Here is an 18,293-nt window from a genome sequence, read left to right on the forward strand (position 1 = left end):
CCCTAATATGTAGGCCATCCAGTCCAGGGGATCTGACAGCTTTTGGCTCCATTAATTTCACCAGTACTCTCTCTTTAGTAATATTAATTACTTCAAGTTTTTCACTCTCATTAGACCCTTGGTTCACCCCAACCCCTGACCTAGCCTTCCACTTTTTGTTGCATATTCAGGGAACAACTAAATCATTTTTGTTGCTATCAGAACCCCATGTCTGCCTGCAGGTCTCAGTGGTTATGAGAAGAAAAAAAAGATATTGAGAGACATACCAAAGGATAGATAGTGAGAGATACAGTTAGAGAGGAAGAGACAAATAGACAATGAGTGAATTGTGTCAGAGGCAGGCAGAGACATATAGAAGAGAGAGAGAAATGGAAAAATGGAAAGGCAAACAGAAAGAGTGTGAAAAGGGGATGGAAAAACTGCCACAGAGACTGTTATGAGGGAATTGTGAAAGTGACAAACAGAAAAAGAGAGGCTGAAGAAGTTAGATTGGGAGACAAGCAGACAGAATTACAGGGAATGAAAGGTATTTTTTAGTGAACATTGCCAAGTAGGGTCACACAGCAAGTAAAATAGCTACAGAAATCGATCCACGTAGAACAAATTATATTCTGTCTGTGCTCAACACTGTGAACACCGAGCATTTTTCTTCTTCATTTGTTACGTCTGTATGTTTTCCTGCTTTCGAATTATCTATTTCCAATTTCGATATCTCACAACTTTTTCCAATTTCCCCCAAATAGTTTCTCCCCATATTACAGCAAAAATAAATTCTCTGAAATACATATGGCATTCTTCACTCAGCCCTTATTCCCTTAAAAACACGATGTGTGGTATGTTATATATAAAAAGTTCAACACTTCTGGAAATAATCACACACTTACCCATTCCTTTTTCCAATTGTCTCACACGACCTGATGGATTCTGTGAGCCTCAAAAGCACCTCCAATCTTGGTACCGTTAACCCCTTTCCAAGTCAATGATCTAAAGCATGGAATCCTCTTTGTTTCCTTTGATTGCATCCTTTCCACCTCCTGCATTGAAATACTGAGTGAGTGTTGCATTTTCAGAAGCGCTGTCCTTCAGATAGGATATGAGTAAGGCCCTACCAAATTCACAGCCATGACAAATGCATCATGGGAAATCTCAGGTCCTCCATGAAATCGGCCATATTGTTAACTTTGTGTGTTTTATTCATTGGCACCAGTCTCATCTCATTGATTGCTGGGCATGTTGCGAACTTTGCGTATTTTATTAATTGACGCAAGCCTCACCTCGCTAATTGCTGGGCATATTGCAATCATCATGTGTTTTACTGATTGACAGAAGGTTTACCTCGCTGATTGGTAGATGAGGGAGGGCTTCTGGTGCATTTTTGAGAGAAGCAGCCTCAAGTAATAGCAGACAAGTGAGAATGCCAGAATGAAAAAATCAAAAACAGCCACAACTATTACTGTGACACATCAAGTGAAAGAATTTGGAAGCCAAATTCTGCATGCCTATGGTGGTATACGGACTTTAGTGAGTAAAGAATATGATCTGTTTAAGATCACCTTTTTACAATAGTTTTTGAGTATACAAGAAATACCATTTGAAACCAGAAACTTCCCTTTTTTTTGTTTTAAATAGATCATTTTCATGATTTGTTGCGATACTGTGAAATTTATGATTTAAATATGTGAAATCATGAAATTCACGCCTCTTAAAATGTTGAGACTGTGAAATTTGTAAAATTTGATTGTGAATTTGATAGGGCCCTAGATATGAGGAGGCCTCAACTGGGCATCTCTATCCTAGACTAAATTGGCCTGTGACTATTGTGCTGCATCCAGAACCACAGCTCCAACTGGTACTGGCATGCCCCAGGTTGTTGCCATACACCTGGCACCCTGGGTGGCTCAGATGGGGTAGGAGGAAGGTTCAGAAAGCAATAGTGATAGGAGACTCAATAGGGGCCACAGACATGATTCCAGGATGGTATGTTGCCTCCCTGGTGCCAGGATCAAGCAGGTCACTGAGCGGCTGCGGGGTATTCTGAGGGCGAGGGTGAATAGCCACAGGTCGTGGCCCATATTGGTACCAACAACATAGGCTGAAAGAGGGAGGAGGTCCTGCAGGCAGATTTTAGGGAGATAGGAAGGAGATGAATAAGCATGACCTCAAAGGTAGTAATCTCCGGATAGTTCCTGGTGGCACTTGCTAGCGAGTCCAGAAATAGGAGGATAGAACAGATGAATGCGTGGCTTGAGAGATGGTGCAGCAGAGTGGGCTTTAGATTCCTGGGACATTGGAAGTAATTCTGGGACAGGTGGGACCTGTACAGGCTGGACAGGTAAAGCCGGGCCAATATCCTTGCGGGGTAGTTTTCTAGTGCTGTTGGGGAGAGTTTAAACTAACTTGGCAGGGGAATGGGAACCAGGATGTAGCATTAGGAAGGCGAAACAAGATGCACAAAGGATTGGGAAAGACAGATAGCAACAAAGTAAGAAATAATTAGATACTAGCTGGGGTCAGACTAAGAGGAAATACAATTATATCTAATTCAGTTTTTATAGTGCATGTACATAAATGAACAAAGCATGGTAAATAAGGTTGGTGAGCTGCAGGTGCAAATAGCCACATGGGAATATGATGCCATGGTGATAATGGAGATCTGGCTCAATAAAGGGCAGGACTGGGTACTAAATATTCTTGGATACTAGATGTTCAAGAAAGATAGGGAAGAAAAGGCAGGAGGAGGGTGGCAATATTCATTAAGGAGAATATTGAGAATATTGCAGTGCTGGAGAGAGATGATGTCCAGGTGGGGTCAAGAATCTATTTGGTTAGAATTCAAAAACAATACAGGTGCCATTACACTACTGGATATTAACTATAGGTAGCGACCTAACAAATTCAGGGACATGAAAAATACATTACGGACTGTGAAATATTGGGCCCTCCGTAAAAATCTGCCATTTTAATTACTTTGTGTGTTTTATTCATTGACACAAGGCTCACCTCACTGATTGCTGGGCATGTTGTGAACTTTGCGTATTTTATTAATTGACGCAAGCCTCACCTCGCTAATTGCTGGGCATATTGCAATCATCACGTGTTTTACTGATTGACAGAAGGTTTACCTCGCTGATTGGTAGATGAGGGAGGGCTTCTGATGCAGTTTTGAGAGAAGCAGCCTCAAGTGTGAACAGACAAGTGAGAATGCCAGAATGAGCAAATCAAAAACAGCCACAACCATTACTGCAACACATCAAGTGAAAAAATTTGGAAGCCAAATTCTGTATGCCTATGGTGGTATACTGACTTTAGTGAGTAAAGAATGTGACCTGTTTATAGTCAGCTTTTTACAATAGTTTTTGAGTATACAATAAATGGCATTTGAAACCAGAAACCTTCCTTGTCTTTTTTTTGTTTTAAATAGATCATTTTCATAGTTTGTTGCGACATCATGAAATTTACAATTTAAATACATGAAATCCTGAAATTCACAATTCTTAAAATATCGTGACCATGAAATTTGTAAAATGTACCATGAATTTGGTAGGGTCCTATCTATAGGCCACCAACTAGTAGGATAGATATAGAGGAACAAATTTACAGGAAAATTGTAGAGGTGCAAGAACCATAGAGTAGTTATAATGGGGGACTTAAATTATCCTAATATAAACTAGGATGGTAATAGTGTAAAGCGGTGAGAGGGGGAAGAGATTTTAGTGTGTTCAGAAGAATTTTCTTGATCATTATGTTTCCGGTCCAATGAGGAAGGAGGGATTGTTGGATCTGGTTCTGGGAAATGAGGTGGGTCAAGTGGATTGAGTGTCAGTAGGGGAACATTTCGGGAACAGTGATCATAGGATCATAAAGTTTAGGTTAGCTATGGAAAAGGATAGCGAACAATTTAGAGTAAAAATACTGAATTGGAGGAGCCAATTTCAGTGGGTTGAGAACGGATCTTTCCCAGGTAAATGGGAATCAAAGATTGGCAGGCAAAACTGTAATGGAACAATGGGCTACCTTTAAAGTAGGGATGGTTCGGGTAGGATCGAGGTACTTTCCCAGGAGGGCGAAAGGGAGGGCAAACAAAGTCAGAGCTCCCGAGATCATGACAGAGATAGAGAGTAAGATGAAGCAGAAATTGCATGCGTATGACCGATATCAGGATAATAATACAAGTAAGAACCAGGCTGAATTAGAAAGTTCAGAGGGAAAATGAAAAAGGAAATAGACTGAGTATGTGAAGAGACTGGCAGTTAACATGAAAGGGAATTCAAGTCTTCTACAGACATATAAATAGTAAAAGGATAGTAAGAGGAGCATAGGGGCCAATTGGGGACCAAAAATGGCAGAGATCATGACTGAGGTAGTAAATGAGTACTTTCCACCTGTCTTTTCAAAGAAAGAAGATGCTGCCAGTCATAGTGAAGAAGGAGACAGTTGAGATACTGGATGGGTTAAAAATTGATAAAAAGTAGGTCCTAGAAAGGCTGGCTGTACTTAAAGTTGATAAGTCACCAGGACTGGATCAGATGCATCTGAGGATGCTGAGGGATGTAAGGGTGAAAATTGTGGCAGTACTTGCCATAATCTTCCATTCTTCCTTAGATATAAGGGTGGTGCCAGAGGACTGGAAAATAGCAAATTTTACACCCTTCAAAAAAGTATGTACGGATAAACCCAGCAACTACTGGCAAGTCAGTTTAACCTCAGCGGTGGGAAAGTTTTCAGAAATGATAATCTGAGACAAATTTAACAGTCACTTGGACAAACGTGGACTAATTAAGAAAAGCCACCATGGCTTCGTTAAAGGCAAATCATGTTTAACTAACTTGATTGAGTTTTTTGATGAGGTAACAGAGAGGGTTGATAGGTTAATGCGGTGTATCATGTGGTGTAGATGGACTTCCAAAAGGTGTTTGATAAAGTGTCACATAATAGGCTTGCCAGCAAAGCTAAAGCCTATGGAATAAAAGGGAAAGTGGCAGCATGAGTATGAAGTTAAAAGCAAAATACTGCGGATGCTGGAAATCTGAAACAAAAACAAGAAATGCTGGATTCACTCAGCAGGTCTGGCAGCATCTGTGGAAAGAGAAGCAGAGTTAACGTTTCGGGTCAGTGACCCTTCTTCGGAACTGACAAATATTAGAAAAGTCACAGATTATAAACAAGTGAGGTGGGGGTTGGGCAGGAGATAACAAAGGAGAAGGTGCAGATTGGACCAGGCCACATAGCTGACCAAAAGGTCACGGAGCAAAGGCAAACAATATGTTAATGGTGTGTTGAAAGACAAAGCATTAGTACAGATTAGGTGTGAATATACTGAATATTGAACATCAGCAAGTGCAAACCTGAAGAAAAACAACCTGAAAAAAACAGTGGGTAAGCAAACTGAACAAACTAAGATGAAATGAAATAAATGCAAAAAAAATTGTAAAAAATGTAAAAAGGAATGCAAAAAAAAGGGAAGAAAAAATAACTAAAAATGACTAAAAATGAAAGTAAAGTGGGGGGCTGTCATGCTCTGAAATTATTGAACTCAATGTTCAGTCCGGCAGGCTGTAGTGTGCCTAATCGGTAGATGAGATGCTGTTCCTCGAGCTTGCGTTGATGTTCACTGGAACACTGCAGCAATCCCAGGACAGAGATGTGAGCATGAGAGCAGGGGGGAGTGTTGAAATGGCAAGCAACCGGAAGCTCAGGGTCCTGCTTGCGGACTGAGCGGAGATGTTCCGCAAAGCGGTCACCCAGTCTGCGCTTGGTCTCCCCAATGTGGAGGAGACCACACTGTGAGCAGCGAATACAGTATACTACATTGAAAGAAGTACAAGTAAATCGCTGCTTCACCTGAAAGGAGTGTTTGGGGCCTGGGATAGTGAGGAGAGAGGAGGTAAATGGGCAGGTATTACACCTCCTGCGATTGCAAGGGAAGGTGCCCTGGGACGGGGACGAGGTGGTGGGGGTAATGGAGTATGAAGTTGTCTGAGTGACAGGAAACAGATAGTGGTGGTGAATGGTTATGGTTCAGATAGGAAGAAGCCATACAGTGGGGTTCCCCAGGAGTTCATTCTAGGACCACTGTTTTTCTTGATATATATAATGTAGACTTGGGTGTGCAGGACTCAATTTCAAAATTTGCAGATGACACAAAACTTGGAAATATTGTGAAATGTGAGGATAGTGATTGACTTCAAGAGGACTTAAACAGGCTGGTGGAATAGGCAGACATGTGGCAGATGAAACTTAATGCGAGAAGTGTGAAGCGATACATTTTGGTAGGAGGAACGAGGAAAGGCAATATAAAGGGCACAATTCTAAAGGGGGTGCAGGAACAGAGAGACCTGGGTGTATATATGCACAAATCATTGAAGTGGGAAGGGCAGGTTGAGAAAGTCATTAAAAAGGCATATGTGATCCTGGGCTTTATAGAGGCATACAGCACAAAAACAAGGAAGTTATGATGAGCATTATAAAGCACTGATACGGCCTCAAGTACTGTGTCCAATTCTGGGCACCACACTTTGAAGGCTTTAGAGAGGGTACGTAAAAGATTTACAAGAATGGTTCCATGGATGATTAATTTCAGTTACATGGACAGATTGGAGAAGCCGGGGTTGTTTTCCTCAGCATAAAGCAGGTTGAGATGTGATTTGATAGAGGTGTTCAAAATTATGAGGGGTCTAGACAGTGTAAAGAGAAATTGTTCCTACTGACAGAAGGGTTGAGAACCAGAGGAAACCGATTTAAGGTGATTGGCAAAAGAACCAACGGCGACATGAGGAAAAACTCTTTATGCAGCGAGTGGTTATGATCTGGAATGCACTGCCTAGCAGTGTAGTGGAGGCAGATTTAATCATGGCTTTCAAAAGGGAATTGGATAAGCACCTGAAGGGAAAAAAATTGCAGGGTTACAGGGAAAGGGTGGCGAGTGGGACTAGCTATATTGCTTTTGCAGAGAGTCAGCATGGACTTGGCAGGCCGAATTCTGCACTGTAACCATTCTATGATTCTACATACAGATGAAAGAGAAACTTGAGACCAGAGATGACAGGTTCACAGGTAGGGCAGTGGGAAAATTACCGTGTTCTTCTTCAAAATAGTGCCATGGGATCTTTTCAATCCACTTGAGTCTTTTACATCAGTGAGAGGGTAGATGGGATTTAACATCTTAAAAAACAGGTAGTGGTGGCCACCCTCAATATTGCAATATGAGTATCAGCTCAGATTTGAACAGGTTTTACTTTCTTGTATTCCAAAAACATCCAACCTCTCGTTTAATGGATACAGGTGGCTCATTCCAGTCCTTTCCCCTGCTCCTTCCCAATATCCAGTCACCATGACACCTTCAACTTGAACCTCCTGGCGTCCTCATGACAATTCCCCACTGGTGCCCGGGGAATTCTGGGAGGTTCCGGGGCGGCTGCTGATTGGCTGCAGTGCTGAGGGCGCGGCCTCCGCCATGGTGGCTGCTGATTGGCTGCAGTGTTGAGGGCGCGGCCTCCGTATTGGTGGCTGCTGATTGGCTGCAGTGCCGAGGGCGTGGCCTCCGCCATGGTGGCTGCTGATTGGCTGCAGTGCTGAGGGAATGGCTGCTGCCATGGTGGTCTACCGAGTGTGTGTGTTGTCGTCGCGGCTCTGTGCCGCCGGGCCCAGGTAAAGTGCGGCTGGTGGGGGTCTCGGAGAGATACGGGTAGGAACTGGCTGGAGCAGGAGGTGGCGTTAACTTAACCGACAGGCCTGTCGTTGGGCAGCCTGAGGGAGTGGGCCGGCTGGACTCCCGGAGAGGGAGGGTGGCTGCGGGAAGGCGGCTTGTTCTGTCCTGCACTGCCCGCATTAAGGAGCCGTTTGTGGACTTCAGCTTTGCGGGTTTGTTACTGGCTTAATGTTCTGAAATTTGAATAAACACTAAAGTAAACCGAGTGATGTTCACTCGTCAGGACAGCAGGTGCCCCGACTTAAATAGGCACCTGCAAATGCAGGGTCAGGAGCACATCAAGTATTGGCCAACCAAAGTATTTTTAATTACCAAACGGCCTGCTTTCTCCCTCTGGTTCTGTAACATTAGCTCAGAATTTAAAGAAGGAAAGATTTTTTTTACAGCCAGTGGCGTACTTTTAAAAAACACGTTGGGCAGTTTGTGCATTGCAAGGTCCCAAAAATGAGACACCCAATCAATGAATAGTGCAGAAGTAGGCCATTTGGCCCATCTTGTCTGCCCGGCCCTTCGAACTAGCAATTCACTTAGTTCCATTCCCCTGCCTTCTCCCCGCAACCCTGCACATTCTCCCTTTCCATATAACTGACTAAATCCCTTTTGAATGCTTCAACTGAACCTCCCTCCACCATACTCTCAGGCAGTGCATTCCAGACCTTACCGACCCGCTGTGTGAAAAAGGTTTTCCTCCTGTTGCATTTGCTTCTCTTACCCATTACTTTAAATCTGTGCCCCCTCGTTCTCAATCCTTTCATGAGTGTGAATTGTTTCCCCCATCTGCTGTGTCCAGACCCCTCATGATTTTGAATACCTCTACTAAATCACCTCTCCGCCTTCTCTCCAAGGCAAAGAGACCTAACTTCTCCAATCTATCTTCATAACTGAAGTTCCTCATCCCCGGAACCATTCTTGTGTATCTTTTCTATACTCTCTTCAATACTCTCTCGTTTTTCCTGTAGTGCGGCAGCTAGAACTGGATGCAGTACTCCAGCTGAGGCCAAACTAGTGTCTTCTATAAGTTCAACATAACTTCCTTGCTCTTGTACTCTATGCCCCTATTAATAAAGTCCAGGATACTGTATGCTTTATTAACTGCTCTCTCAACCTATTCTGCCACCTTCAATGACTTATTTACATATACGCGCAGGTCTCTCTGCTCCTGCACCCTCTTTAGAATTGTACCCTTTATTTTATATTGTCTCTCCATGTTCTTACTATCAAAATGAATCACTTCACATTTCTCTGCATTGAACTTTATCTGCCACCTATCTGCCCATTGCACCAACTTGTTTGTGACCTTTTGCAGTTTTACACTATCCTCACAGTTCACAGTGCTTCCAAGTTTTGTATCATTAGCAAACTTTGAAATTGTGCCCTGTACACCAACATCTAGGTCATTAACATATATCAGGAAAAACAAGGGTTCCAACACTGACCCCTGGGGAACTCTACTACAAACCTTCCTCCAGCCTGAAAAACATCCATTAGCCACTACTCTGTTTCCTGTTGCTCAATCAATTCTGTATCCATGTTGCTACCACCCCTTTTATTCCATGAGTAGTAACTTTGCTCCCAGGTCTGTTGTGTGGCACTGTATCAAACGCCTTTTGAAAATCCATGTACACCACATCAACTGCATTGCCCTTATCAGCCCCCTCTTATCTTTTCAAACAACTCCAGCAAGTTAGTTAACCATGATTTTCCCTTAAGATTTCCATGCTAGCTTTCTTTAATTAACCCGGATTTGTCCATATGACTATTAATTTTGTCATGAATTATTCATTTCGGAAGTTTTCCCACTGAAAAACTGACTGGACTGTAGTTGCTGGGCTTTTCTTTACACCCTTTTTTGAACAAGGGTGTAATGCTTGCAGTTCTCCAGTCCTCTGGCACCACCTCCGAGTCTAAGGAAGATTTAAAAATTATGGCCGGTGCCTCCGCGATTTCAACCCTCACTTCCCTCAGTATCCTTGGATGCATCTCATCCGGTCTGGTGCTTTATCCACTTTAAGTACAGACAGCCTATCTAATATGCCTTCCTTATCAATTTTAAGTCCTCTAGTGTCTGAATTACCTCCTCTTTCACCATTGCCATCTTCCTTGGTAAAGACAGATGCAAAGTATTCATTTAATACCTCTGCCTCCATGTGTAAATACCCTTTATGGTCGCTAATCAGCCCAACTATTCCTTTGATCACTCTTTTACTATTTATATGCCTATAGAAAACTTTGGGATTCCCTTTAATGTTAGCTGCCAGTCTCTTTTCAAGCTCTCTCTTTGCTTTTTCACTTCCCTTCTGAATCTTCTATGTTCAGCCTGGTCCTCAATAGTATTTTTTATCTGGCATCTGTGGTAAGCACATTTTTCTTCTTTATCTTAATCTCTACCTCTTCTGTCTTCCAGGGGACTCTGGATTTGTTATCCCCACCTTTCCCCTTCAAGGGAACATACCTTGATTGTGCCCGAACTATTGAAGGTAGCCCATTGTTCAGCTACTGTTTTTCCTGCCAACTTTTGACTCCAATTTATTTGCCCCAGCTTCATTATTATCCCATTGAAGTTGGCTTTCCCCCAGTTAATTATTCTTACTCTGGATTGTTCTTTGTCCTTTCTATAGTCAGCCTAAATCTTACGGTAACAATGATCACTGTCCCCTAAATGATCTTGCACTGATACTTCATCCACTTGGCCCACCTCATTCCCAAGAACCAGGACTAGCAGTGTCTCCTTTCTCATTGGACTAGAAACATACTGCTGGAGAAAATTTTCCTAAACACACTGTAGACACTCTTGCCCCTCACTGCCCTTTACACTACTACTATTCCAGTCTATGTTTGGATAATGTCCCCCATTATAGCTACCCTATAATTTTTGCACCGCTCTGTAATTTCCTTGCACTGACCAAATAACTGATTTTAGTGATGTTGATTGAGGGATAAATATTGACCTGAACATATGGAGAGCTCTTCTGCTCTTTGAAATAATGTTATGGGATTTTTTTAGACTCTTGAGGGCAGGTGGGGTCTCAGTTTAACATCTCATCCAAAAGGTGATCCCTTTGACAGTCCAGCACTCCCTTAGTACTGCACTGGTAATGACAGCCTGGATTATGTGCTCAAGCCTCTGGAGTGGACTTGAACCCATAACCTTCTGACTAGAGTGAGAGTGCTGCTGCTGAACCATGGCAAACAAAAAGGCTCTTAAACCATCGCAAGCTTTAGTCCTTTCTCATTCTGATTGAGGTTTCTAGGTGATATGAAATTGGCTGTGTGTTTGATAGTGAGGAAGAAAGCTGTAGACTGCAGCTATCAGTGGACTGATCAGGTGAATAGAAAAGTGGCAAATGGAATTCAATTATGAGAAGTGTGAGGCAATGCATTTGGGGAGGACAATGAGGCAAGGAATACACAAATAGTAAGGTGCTGAGAAATGTAGAGGAGCAGAGGGACCTTGGAGTGCATGTCTACAGATCACTGCAGGCAGCAGGACAGGTGGTCAAGAAGGCATAGGGATACTTTCCTTTATTGGTCGAGGCCTAGAGTATAAGAGCAGGGAGGTTATGCTAGCTAGCGAGGATGTTGCCAGGAATGGAGAATTTTAGTTGAGGAAAACTTGGACAAGCTGGGGTTGTTTTCTCAGGAACAGCTGAGGGGAGGTTTAGTTGAGGGGTCTAGATTGCCACATTACCTCCAGGTTGTATTTTTTGAATGAAGTTGGCCGGATTTCATATTTGGAATTAGCACTGCAGCCTCACAGCTCCAGCGACCCGGGTTCAATTCTGGGTACTGCCTGTGTGGAGTTTGCAAGTTCTCCCTGTGTCTGCATGGATTTTCTCCGGGTGCTCCGGTTTCCTCGCACATGCCAAAAGACTTGCAGGTTGGTAGGTAAATTGGCCATTATAAATTGCCCCTAGTATAGGTAGGTGGTAGGGAAATATAGGGACAGGTGGGGATGTGGTAGGAATATGGGATTAGTGTAGGATTAGTATAAATGGGTGGTTGATGGTCGGCACAGACTCGGTGGGCCGAAGGGCCTGTTTCAGGCTGTATTTCTAAATATAAATTTAAAAAAATATAAACACCCTCATCCCTTGGATGCATTTGAAAAAAATTCTTCAAGCTAATTGCTTCCACCTCTCTTGGGGCCTTCAATCTAAACAAGAAGAACATAACATATTTTTAAATTGTTACAGTTTTAATTTGTTGTCAAGTATATGAATCAACTCAGCTCTCTTTGTAAATCTTGCGTTTGCAGGCTTCAGTGCTGTTCAAATTTGCTCAAATGGAGGAACAAAGAGCAAGCTTGTTTCTTGCCACTTCAAAGTTTTGTTGAAATTTACTAGAGCACGATTCCGTTCTGTACTACTTTCGCTTAGAGGTTTCACACAACTTGTAATTGGAACTTAGAAATGTTTGTGTTCTTCACCCCCCGCCTCCCCCATGTAATGAAGTTGTATACCTTAATTGGTATTGAAAAGTTGCTCATACTGTGATTCATAGATGTGACAACTAATTAAAATGATAACCGTTTAAAATGTTTTGTTCCTGTTGTTCTGACTGAAGGCCCCAAGGGAGGTGGGAGCAAATAACTTGGAGAATGTTTGTTTTTTCAAAAGCATTCAAGGTAGTGAGGGTAGCTGAATTGCATCCTTTTCAGAGGGAAGACAGTATTTCTCCTCTCTTCTCACTGTTGCCATGAAAATGGTGATGTTCTGAGGCAGGGATGGTGAGTATCGGCAATCTTGCATTGGAACAGGAGTGGGCCATTCATACTTTTGAGCCTATCCTGCCATTCAGTTAGAAGATGACAGCAGGTTGCATGAATTTGGCTTGTACTCACTTGAGTTTAGAAGGCTGATCTAATCAAGGTGTTAAAAATGATAAAGGGATTTGATAGGCTAGATAGGGAACCTATTTCCTTTGGTGTGGGAATCCAGAACAAGGGGACATAATGTCAAGGTTAGGGCCAGGCTACTTGGGAGTGAAATCAGGAAGCACTTTTTCACACAAGGGTAGTGGAAATCTGGAATTCTCTTCTCCAAATAAATGTAGGTGCTGGGCCCCTTAACTTTTCAAGATTGAGATCAATAGCTTTGTGTAAGGTTATCAAGTAATTTCTCTCTCTCTCTCTCATGCCAAGGTTCCCCCTCTCCTCGTGCTAAACCTGTATCTGTCTCTTGTTTCTCTCCTATCTCCCCTCGTGCCCTTCCCAAGCTTATTCTGCCCATGAGACACACCACCTGCTTTCAACCCTAATCCTGCTAAATTGCTTACCACTCATTGCTACCTGATATGATAAACTGTTCCCTTTCCTCAGGTACTGTTGTCATCTTTCCCAAAAAAAAAGCCTTGACCCCGCCATCCTGACAAACTACCTGCCCAATCCCAGCTTCCCTTTCCTCTCCAAAATCCTTAAATGTGTTGCTGCCTTCCAAATCCTTGCACATCTTTCCCATGACTCCATGTTTTAACTCCTCCGGTCAGGTTTCCACTCCTACCACAGCACTGAAGTGGTCCTAATCAAAGTCACAAATGACATTCTATGTAACTGACCATGGTACAGTATTCTTCCTCATCATTCCTAACCTGTCAGCAGTCTTTGACACAGTTGTTCGCACCATCCTCCTCCAGTGCTGCTCCTGAGCTGAGTGAGACTGTCCTTGTTTGGTTTCATTCTTATCTATCCAGTCGTAGACAGACAATCGCCTGAAATGGCTTGTCTTCCTACCCTTGCACTGTTATCTTTGCTCTCCAAAGATCTATCTTTGACCCCCTCCTGTTTCTTATCTTCATACTATCGCTCTATCATCCAAAAACACAGCGTCAGTTTCCACATGTACGCTGATGACACCACCACCTCTCTTGACCCCCTCTACTGTATCTGTTGCCAAACTGCTTGTCTGACATTCAGTCCCTGATGAGATGCAGTTTCTGCCAATTAAACATCGGGAAGTCCAAAGCCATTGTCTTTGGCTTCCACCAGAAACTACATTCTCTTGCTACTGATTCCATTCCCCTCCCATGCAAACTATTTTGGGTTGAACTACACTGTTCATAACCTTGACCTATTCACTGAGCTGAGCTTCCTACCTGAATAACCACTCGATCGCAAAGACTGTCTGTATCCATCTCTGGAATATGTCCATCTCTGCCCATGCCAAGCCCATCTTATGCTCCTTTGACCTTCTGTCGAATTAGCATTGTCGAATCCCCCAGCATCAGCATCCTGGGGGTCATCATTCACTAGAAGCTTAACGAGACCAATCAAATAAACACTGAGGCTAAAAGAGCAGATCAGATGAGTGATTCACCTAACTTCCCAAAGCCTTTCCCCCACCGACAAGGCACAAGTTGGGGTGTGATAGAATATTGGCCGCTTGCCTGGATGAGTGCAACTGCAACAAAACCTGAAGTGTGACACCATCAAGGACAAAGTAGCCTGCTTGATCAGCCCCCTACCCACCACCTCAAACATTCACTCTCTCCACCAGTGCAACATAGCTACAGAATGCATCATCTACACGATGCACTGTGGTAACTCGCCAAGGCTTCTTCGACAGCACCTCCCAATTCCGGGAGCTTTACCACCTAAATTTCAATGCCTCAGACACGGAATACCATCACCTCCAAGTCACACGCCATCTTGATTTGTAAATGCATCTTCATCGTCGCTGGGTCAAATTCCTGGAACTCCCTACCTAACAACACTGTTGGGAGTTCACCACATAGGCTCAGCAGTTTAAGAAGGCAGCTCACCACCGCCTTCTTGAAGGAAAATAGGGATGGGCAATAAATGCTGGCCTTGCCGGCAATGTCTACACCTCATGAATGGATAAGTTTAGAAAAAAAGTTATGCTATTGAAGTCCCCATCCATACTATTGTTACCTCTTGACTTGAGTATTCCAATGATCTCCTGGCCGGACTCTTCCATTGTCCATAAACCTGAACTCGTCCAAAACTTCTATCATCTGAATTGAGGCCCACTCACCCATTCATCACCTCTGTGCTCGCAGACCTACATTGTCGCGGTGGAAGCAGAGTCTTTAAGTCTTTTAATATATTTTTAAGACACTGTGGATAGAGAAATCGAGTTAACGCTTCAGAACATTGACTTTTCACTGGCTGGGGCTGTTCCTTTTTAGTGTCATTGTTTGGCTCAATCCACCCATGTGCTAGAGCATGTTTTCTCCATTCTCAACAGTCCTGGAGGCAGCATTGTGACAGGTGCATCCCATCGAGGGAAACATTAACCTGGGAGGAACAGTGTAGTTGGCAGGTGGGTGAGTTGCTCTTGGGCATTTCTTAGTGGTAAGAGACATAGGAGCAGGCCTGTTCAGCTCCAAGAGGGATAAGTGGTGAGTAGGCAACCCTAATAACTCAGCAAAGAAGAACTTTGCCTTGTTAATGAGAGATCTACTTTCACTAGTGCAGTCATGGGTACTCTGAGGTTAGAGCAGAAATGGAGCTCCCAGTATGGTTGATGGAAGCACGGATTACCTGCTTGCACCAGTTGTTTTGTAGGAGCCATTGGTTCTGCTGCATTTTAATGGTGGCTTTTTCCCCCCCGGTTTTCAGTCTGTCGTGGTCTGTGCGCCTCCCCTCACCGACTCTGTGCTGCACAAGCCCAGCCATCCGGAGTTTTTCCAACTGTGAGTACACATTTTCCTGATTACTTTATGATGGAGTGTTTGTTGAAGATCTTAGAAAGATGGCTCATAACAATGCTTTACAGGAGCTTCCTCATGGTGCTGACCAATACTATGGCTCTGTGATTGTTAGGAACCTATGGGAAAAGAAAAGTGACCCAAGAACATGGGTGGTGGGATTTTGAAATTAACTAAAGGAGCCAAATTGCGCACAGTGGGATTCCGCAAACAACAATGAGACAAATGAGAGCTGGGGCAAATTTCCGTCTGTCGATTTGCTAATACTAATGGGGAGGGTTTAAACTAACTGTTGGGTGTGGGAGCCGGGAGGAAATATCAGAGAGGAATTGGGGCGGCGCAGTGGTTAGCATCGCAGCCTCACAGCTCCAGGGACCCGGGTTCGATTCTGGGTACTGCCTGTGCGAAGTTTGCAAGTTCTCCCTGTTTAGTTTAGTTTAGAGATACAGCACTGTAACAGGCCCTTCGGCCCACCGAGTCTGTGCCGACCATCAACCACCCATTTATACTAATCCTACTCTAATTTCATATTCCTACCACATCCCCACCTGTCCCTATATTTCCCTACCACCTACCTATACTAGGGGCAATTTATAATGGCTAATTTACCTATCAACCTGCAAGTCTTTGGCATGTGGGAGGAAACCGGAGCACCCGGAGGAAACCCACGCAGACACAGGGAGAACTTGCAAACTCCACACAGGCAGTACCCAGAATTGAACCCGGGTCGCTGGAGCTGAGGCTGCGGTGCTAACCACTGTGCCACTGTGCTGCCCTGCGTGGGTTTTCGCCGGGTGCTCCGGTTTCCTCCCACATCCAAAGACTTGCAGGTGATAGGTAAATTGGCCGTTGTAAATTGCCCCTCGTGTAGGGAGGTGATGGGGAATATGGGATTACTGTAGGGTTAGTATAAATGGGTGGTTGTTGGTCGGCACAGACTCGGTGGGCCGAAGGGCCTGTTTCAGTGCTGTATCTCTAAATAAATAAAAAATAAATGAATACCAAGGTGCACAGAAAACTGGGAGAGATACATAGCTCTAGAGTAGAGAATAGTAAGTTATTAGGTTGAGTCAGAGTAAGGGAGGAAGTAATAAAATCTAAATCAAGGTTCATGCGCATGTATGTCTTGCATGGAGTGTTAATAAGATTGGTGAGTTACGGGCGCAGATTGATATGTGGAAATACATTGTGGCTATAACAGAGACCTGGCTGAAAGAAGGGCGGACTAGATGCTGAATATTCCTGGATACGAGGTATTTAGGAAAGATAGAAAAGGAAAAATGGGGGAGGAGTGGCAGTATTAATTAAGGAGAGCATTGCAGTGCTGGAGAAAAAGGATGTCCCAGAGGGTTCGAGGACAGAATCAATATGGCTAGAGCTAATAAACAAAAAAGGTGCAGTTACATTGCTCGGTGTTGTTTATAGGCCACCAACTATGGGGAAGGACATGGAGGAACAAATTTGCAAGGAAATTACAAAGTGGTGCAAAAATTATAGGGTAGTTATAAAGGGGGACATTATCCAAACAGAGACTGGAATAGTAGTGTAAAGGGCAGTGAGGGGCAAGAGTTCCTAGAGTGTGTTCAGGAAATTTTTCTACAGTATGTTTCTAGTCCAATGAGAAAGGAGGCACTGCTAGACCTGGTTCTTGGGAATAAGGTGGGCCAAGTGGATGAAGTATCAGTGCAAGATCATTTAGGGGACAGTGATCATTGTATCAAGGTTCAGGCTGACTATGGAAAAGGACAAAGAACAATTCAGAGTAAGAATAATTAACTGGGGGAAAGCCACCTTTAGTGGGGCAAGAATGGAGCTGGGGCAAATAAAGTGGAGTCAAAGGTTGGCAGGAAAACGGTAGCTGAACAATGGCCTACCTTCAAAGAAGAGAGAGCTCGGGCACAGTCAAGGTATGTTCCCTCGAACGGGAAAAGTAGGGCAAACAAATCCAAAACCCCCTGGATGACAAAAGAGGTAGAAATTAAGATAAAGTAAAAGTGTGCTTACTACAGATGTCAGATAGAAAATACTATTGAGAACCAGGCTGAATATAGAAGATTCAGAAGGGAAGTGAAAAAGCAAATAAGAGAAGCAAAGAGAGAGCATGAAAAGAGACTGGCAGCTAACAAAGGGAATTCCAAAGTTTTCTATAGGCATATAAATAGTAAAAAGGTAATCAAAGGAGTTGGGCCGATTAGGGACCATAAAGGGGATTTATGTATGGAGGCAGAGGGCATAGCTGGGATATTAAATGAATACTTTGCATCTGTCTTTACCAAGGAAGAAAATGCAACCATGGCAATGGTGAATGAGGAAGTAATTCAGACACTAGAAGGGTTTAAAATTGATGGGGGCGTATTAGATAGTCTGGCTGTACTTAAATTGGATAAAGCACCAGGATCAGGTGAGATGCATCCAAGGATGCTGAGGGAGGTGAGGATGGAAACTGCGGAATCACTGGCCATAATTTTTCAATCTTCCTTAGACTCTGGTGGTGCCAGAGGACTCGAGAATTGCAAACATTATACCCTTGTTCAAAAAAAGGGTGTAATGATAAGCCCAGCAACTACAGGCCAGTCAGTTTAACTTTGGTGGTGGGAAACTTCTAGAAAGAATAATTCGTGACAAAATTAATAGGCACATGGACAAATACGGGTTAATTAAAGAAAGCCAGCATGGATTTCTTAAGGGAAAATCATGTATAACTGGAGTTTTTTGAGGAGGTAACAGAGGTCAATGCAGTTGATGTGGTGTACATGGACTTCCAAAAGGTGTTTGCTACAGTGCTGCACAACAGACTTGTGAGCAAACTTACAACTCATGGAATAAAAGGGGTGGTAGCCACGTGGATATGGAATTGGCCTCGTGACAGGAAACAGAGTAGTGGTCAATGGATGTTTTTCGAACTGGAAGAAGGTTTGTA

At 43.4% G+C, this 18,293-nt stretch overlaps 2 protein-coding genes across 8 annotated transcripts in view; one reads left to right on the forward strand and one right to left on the reverse strand.

Annotated features, from left to right (window-relative positions):
- sxph (saxiphilin) overlaps positions 1 to 7,377 on the reverse strand; it is a 114,144-nt gene extending 106,767 nt beyond the window's left edge. For 4 of the 7 annotated variants that reach the window (XR_010977330.1, XR_010977329.1, XR_010977331.1 and 1 more), the window contains exons 1-2: positions 7,262 to 7,376; positions 885 to 1,034 (exon numbers count right to left, since the gene is read on the reverse strand). Coding sequence is in view for 4 of the 7 variants with exons in the window: in XM_068055613.1 (XP_067911714.1) it covers positions 885 to 888 (4 nt within the window). In the remaining 3 variants the exon portion in view is untranslated. Of the gene's footprint in view, positions 1 to 884; positions 1,048 to 7,074; positions 7,238 to 7,261 lie in introns of those variants that run through there. The other 3 variants (XM_068055617.1, XM_068055615.1, XM_068055616.1) reach the window with 3 other exon arrangements.
- Positions 7,378 to 7,542: 165 nt separating this feature from the next.
- pisd (phosphatidylserine decarboxylase) overlaps positions 7,543 to 18,293 on the forward strand; it is a 133,400-nt gene continuing 122,649 nt past the window's right edge. Inside the window, exons 1-2 of the mRNA XM_068055391.1 lie at positions 7,543 to 7,647; positions 15,285 to 15,358. Coding sequence (XP_067911492.1) covers positions 7,580 to 7,647; positions 15,285 to 15,358 — 142 coding nt within the window. The 5' untranslated portion in view covers positions 7,543 to 7,579. The remainder of the gene's footprint in view (positions 7,648 to 15,284; positions 15,359 to 18,293) is intronic.

The sequence above is a fragment of the Heterodontus francisci genome, chromosome 23 (genome assembly GCF_036365525.1).
Source record: "Heterodontus francisci isolate sHetFra1 chromosome 23, sHetFra1.hap1, whole genome shotgun sequence".
Classification (NCBI taxonomy): Eukaryota; Metazoa; Chordata; class Chondrichthyes; order Heterodontiformes; family Heterodontidae; genus Heterodontus; species Heterodontus francisci.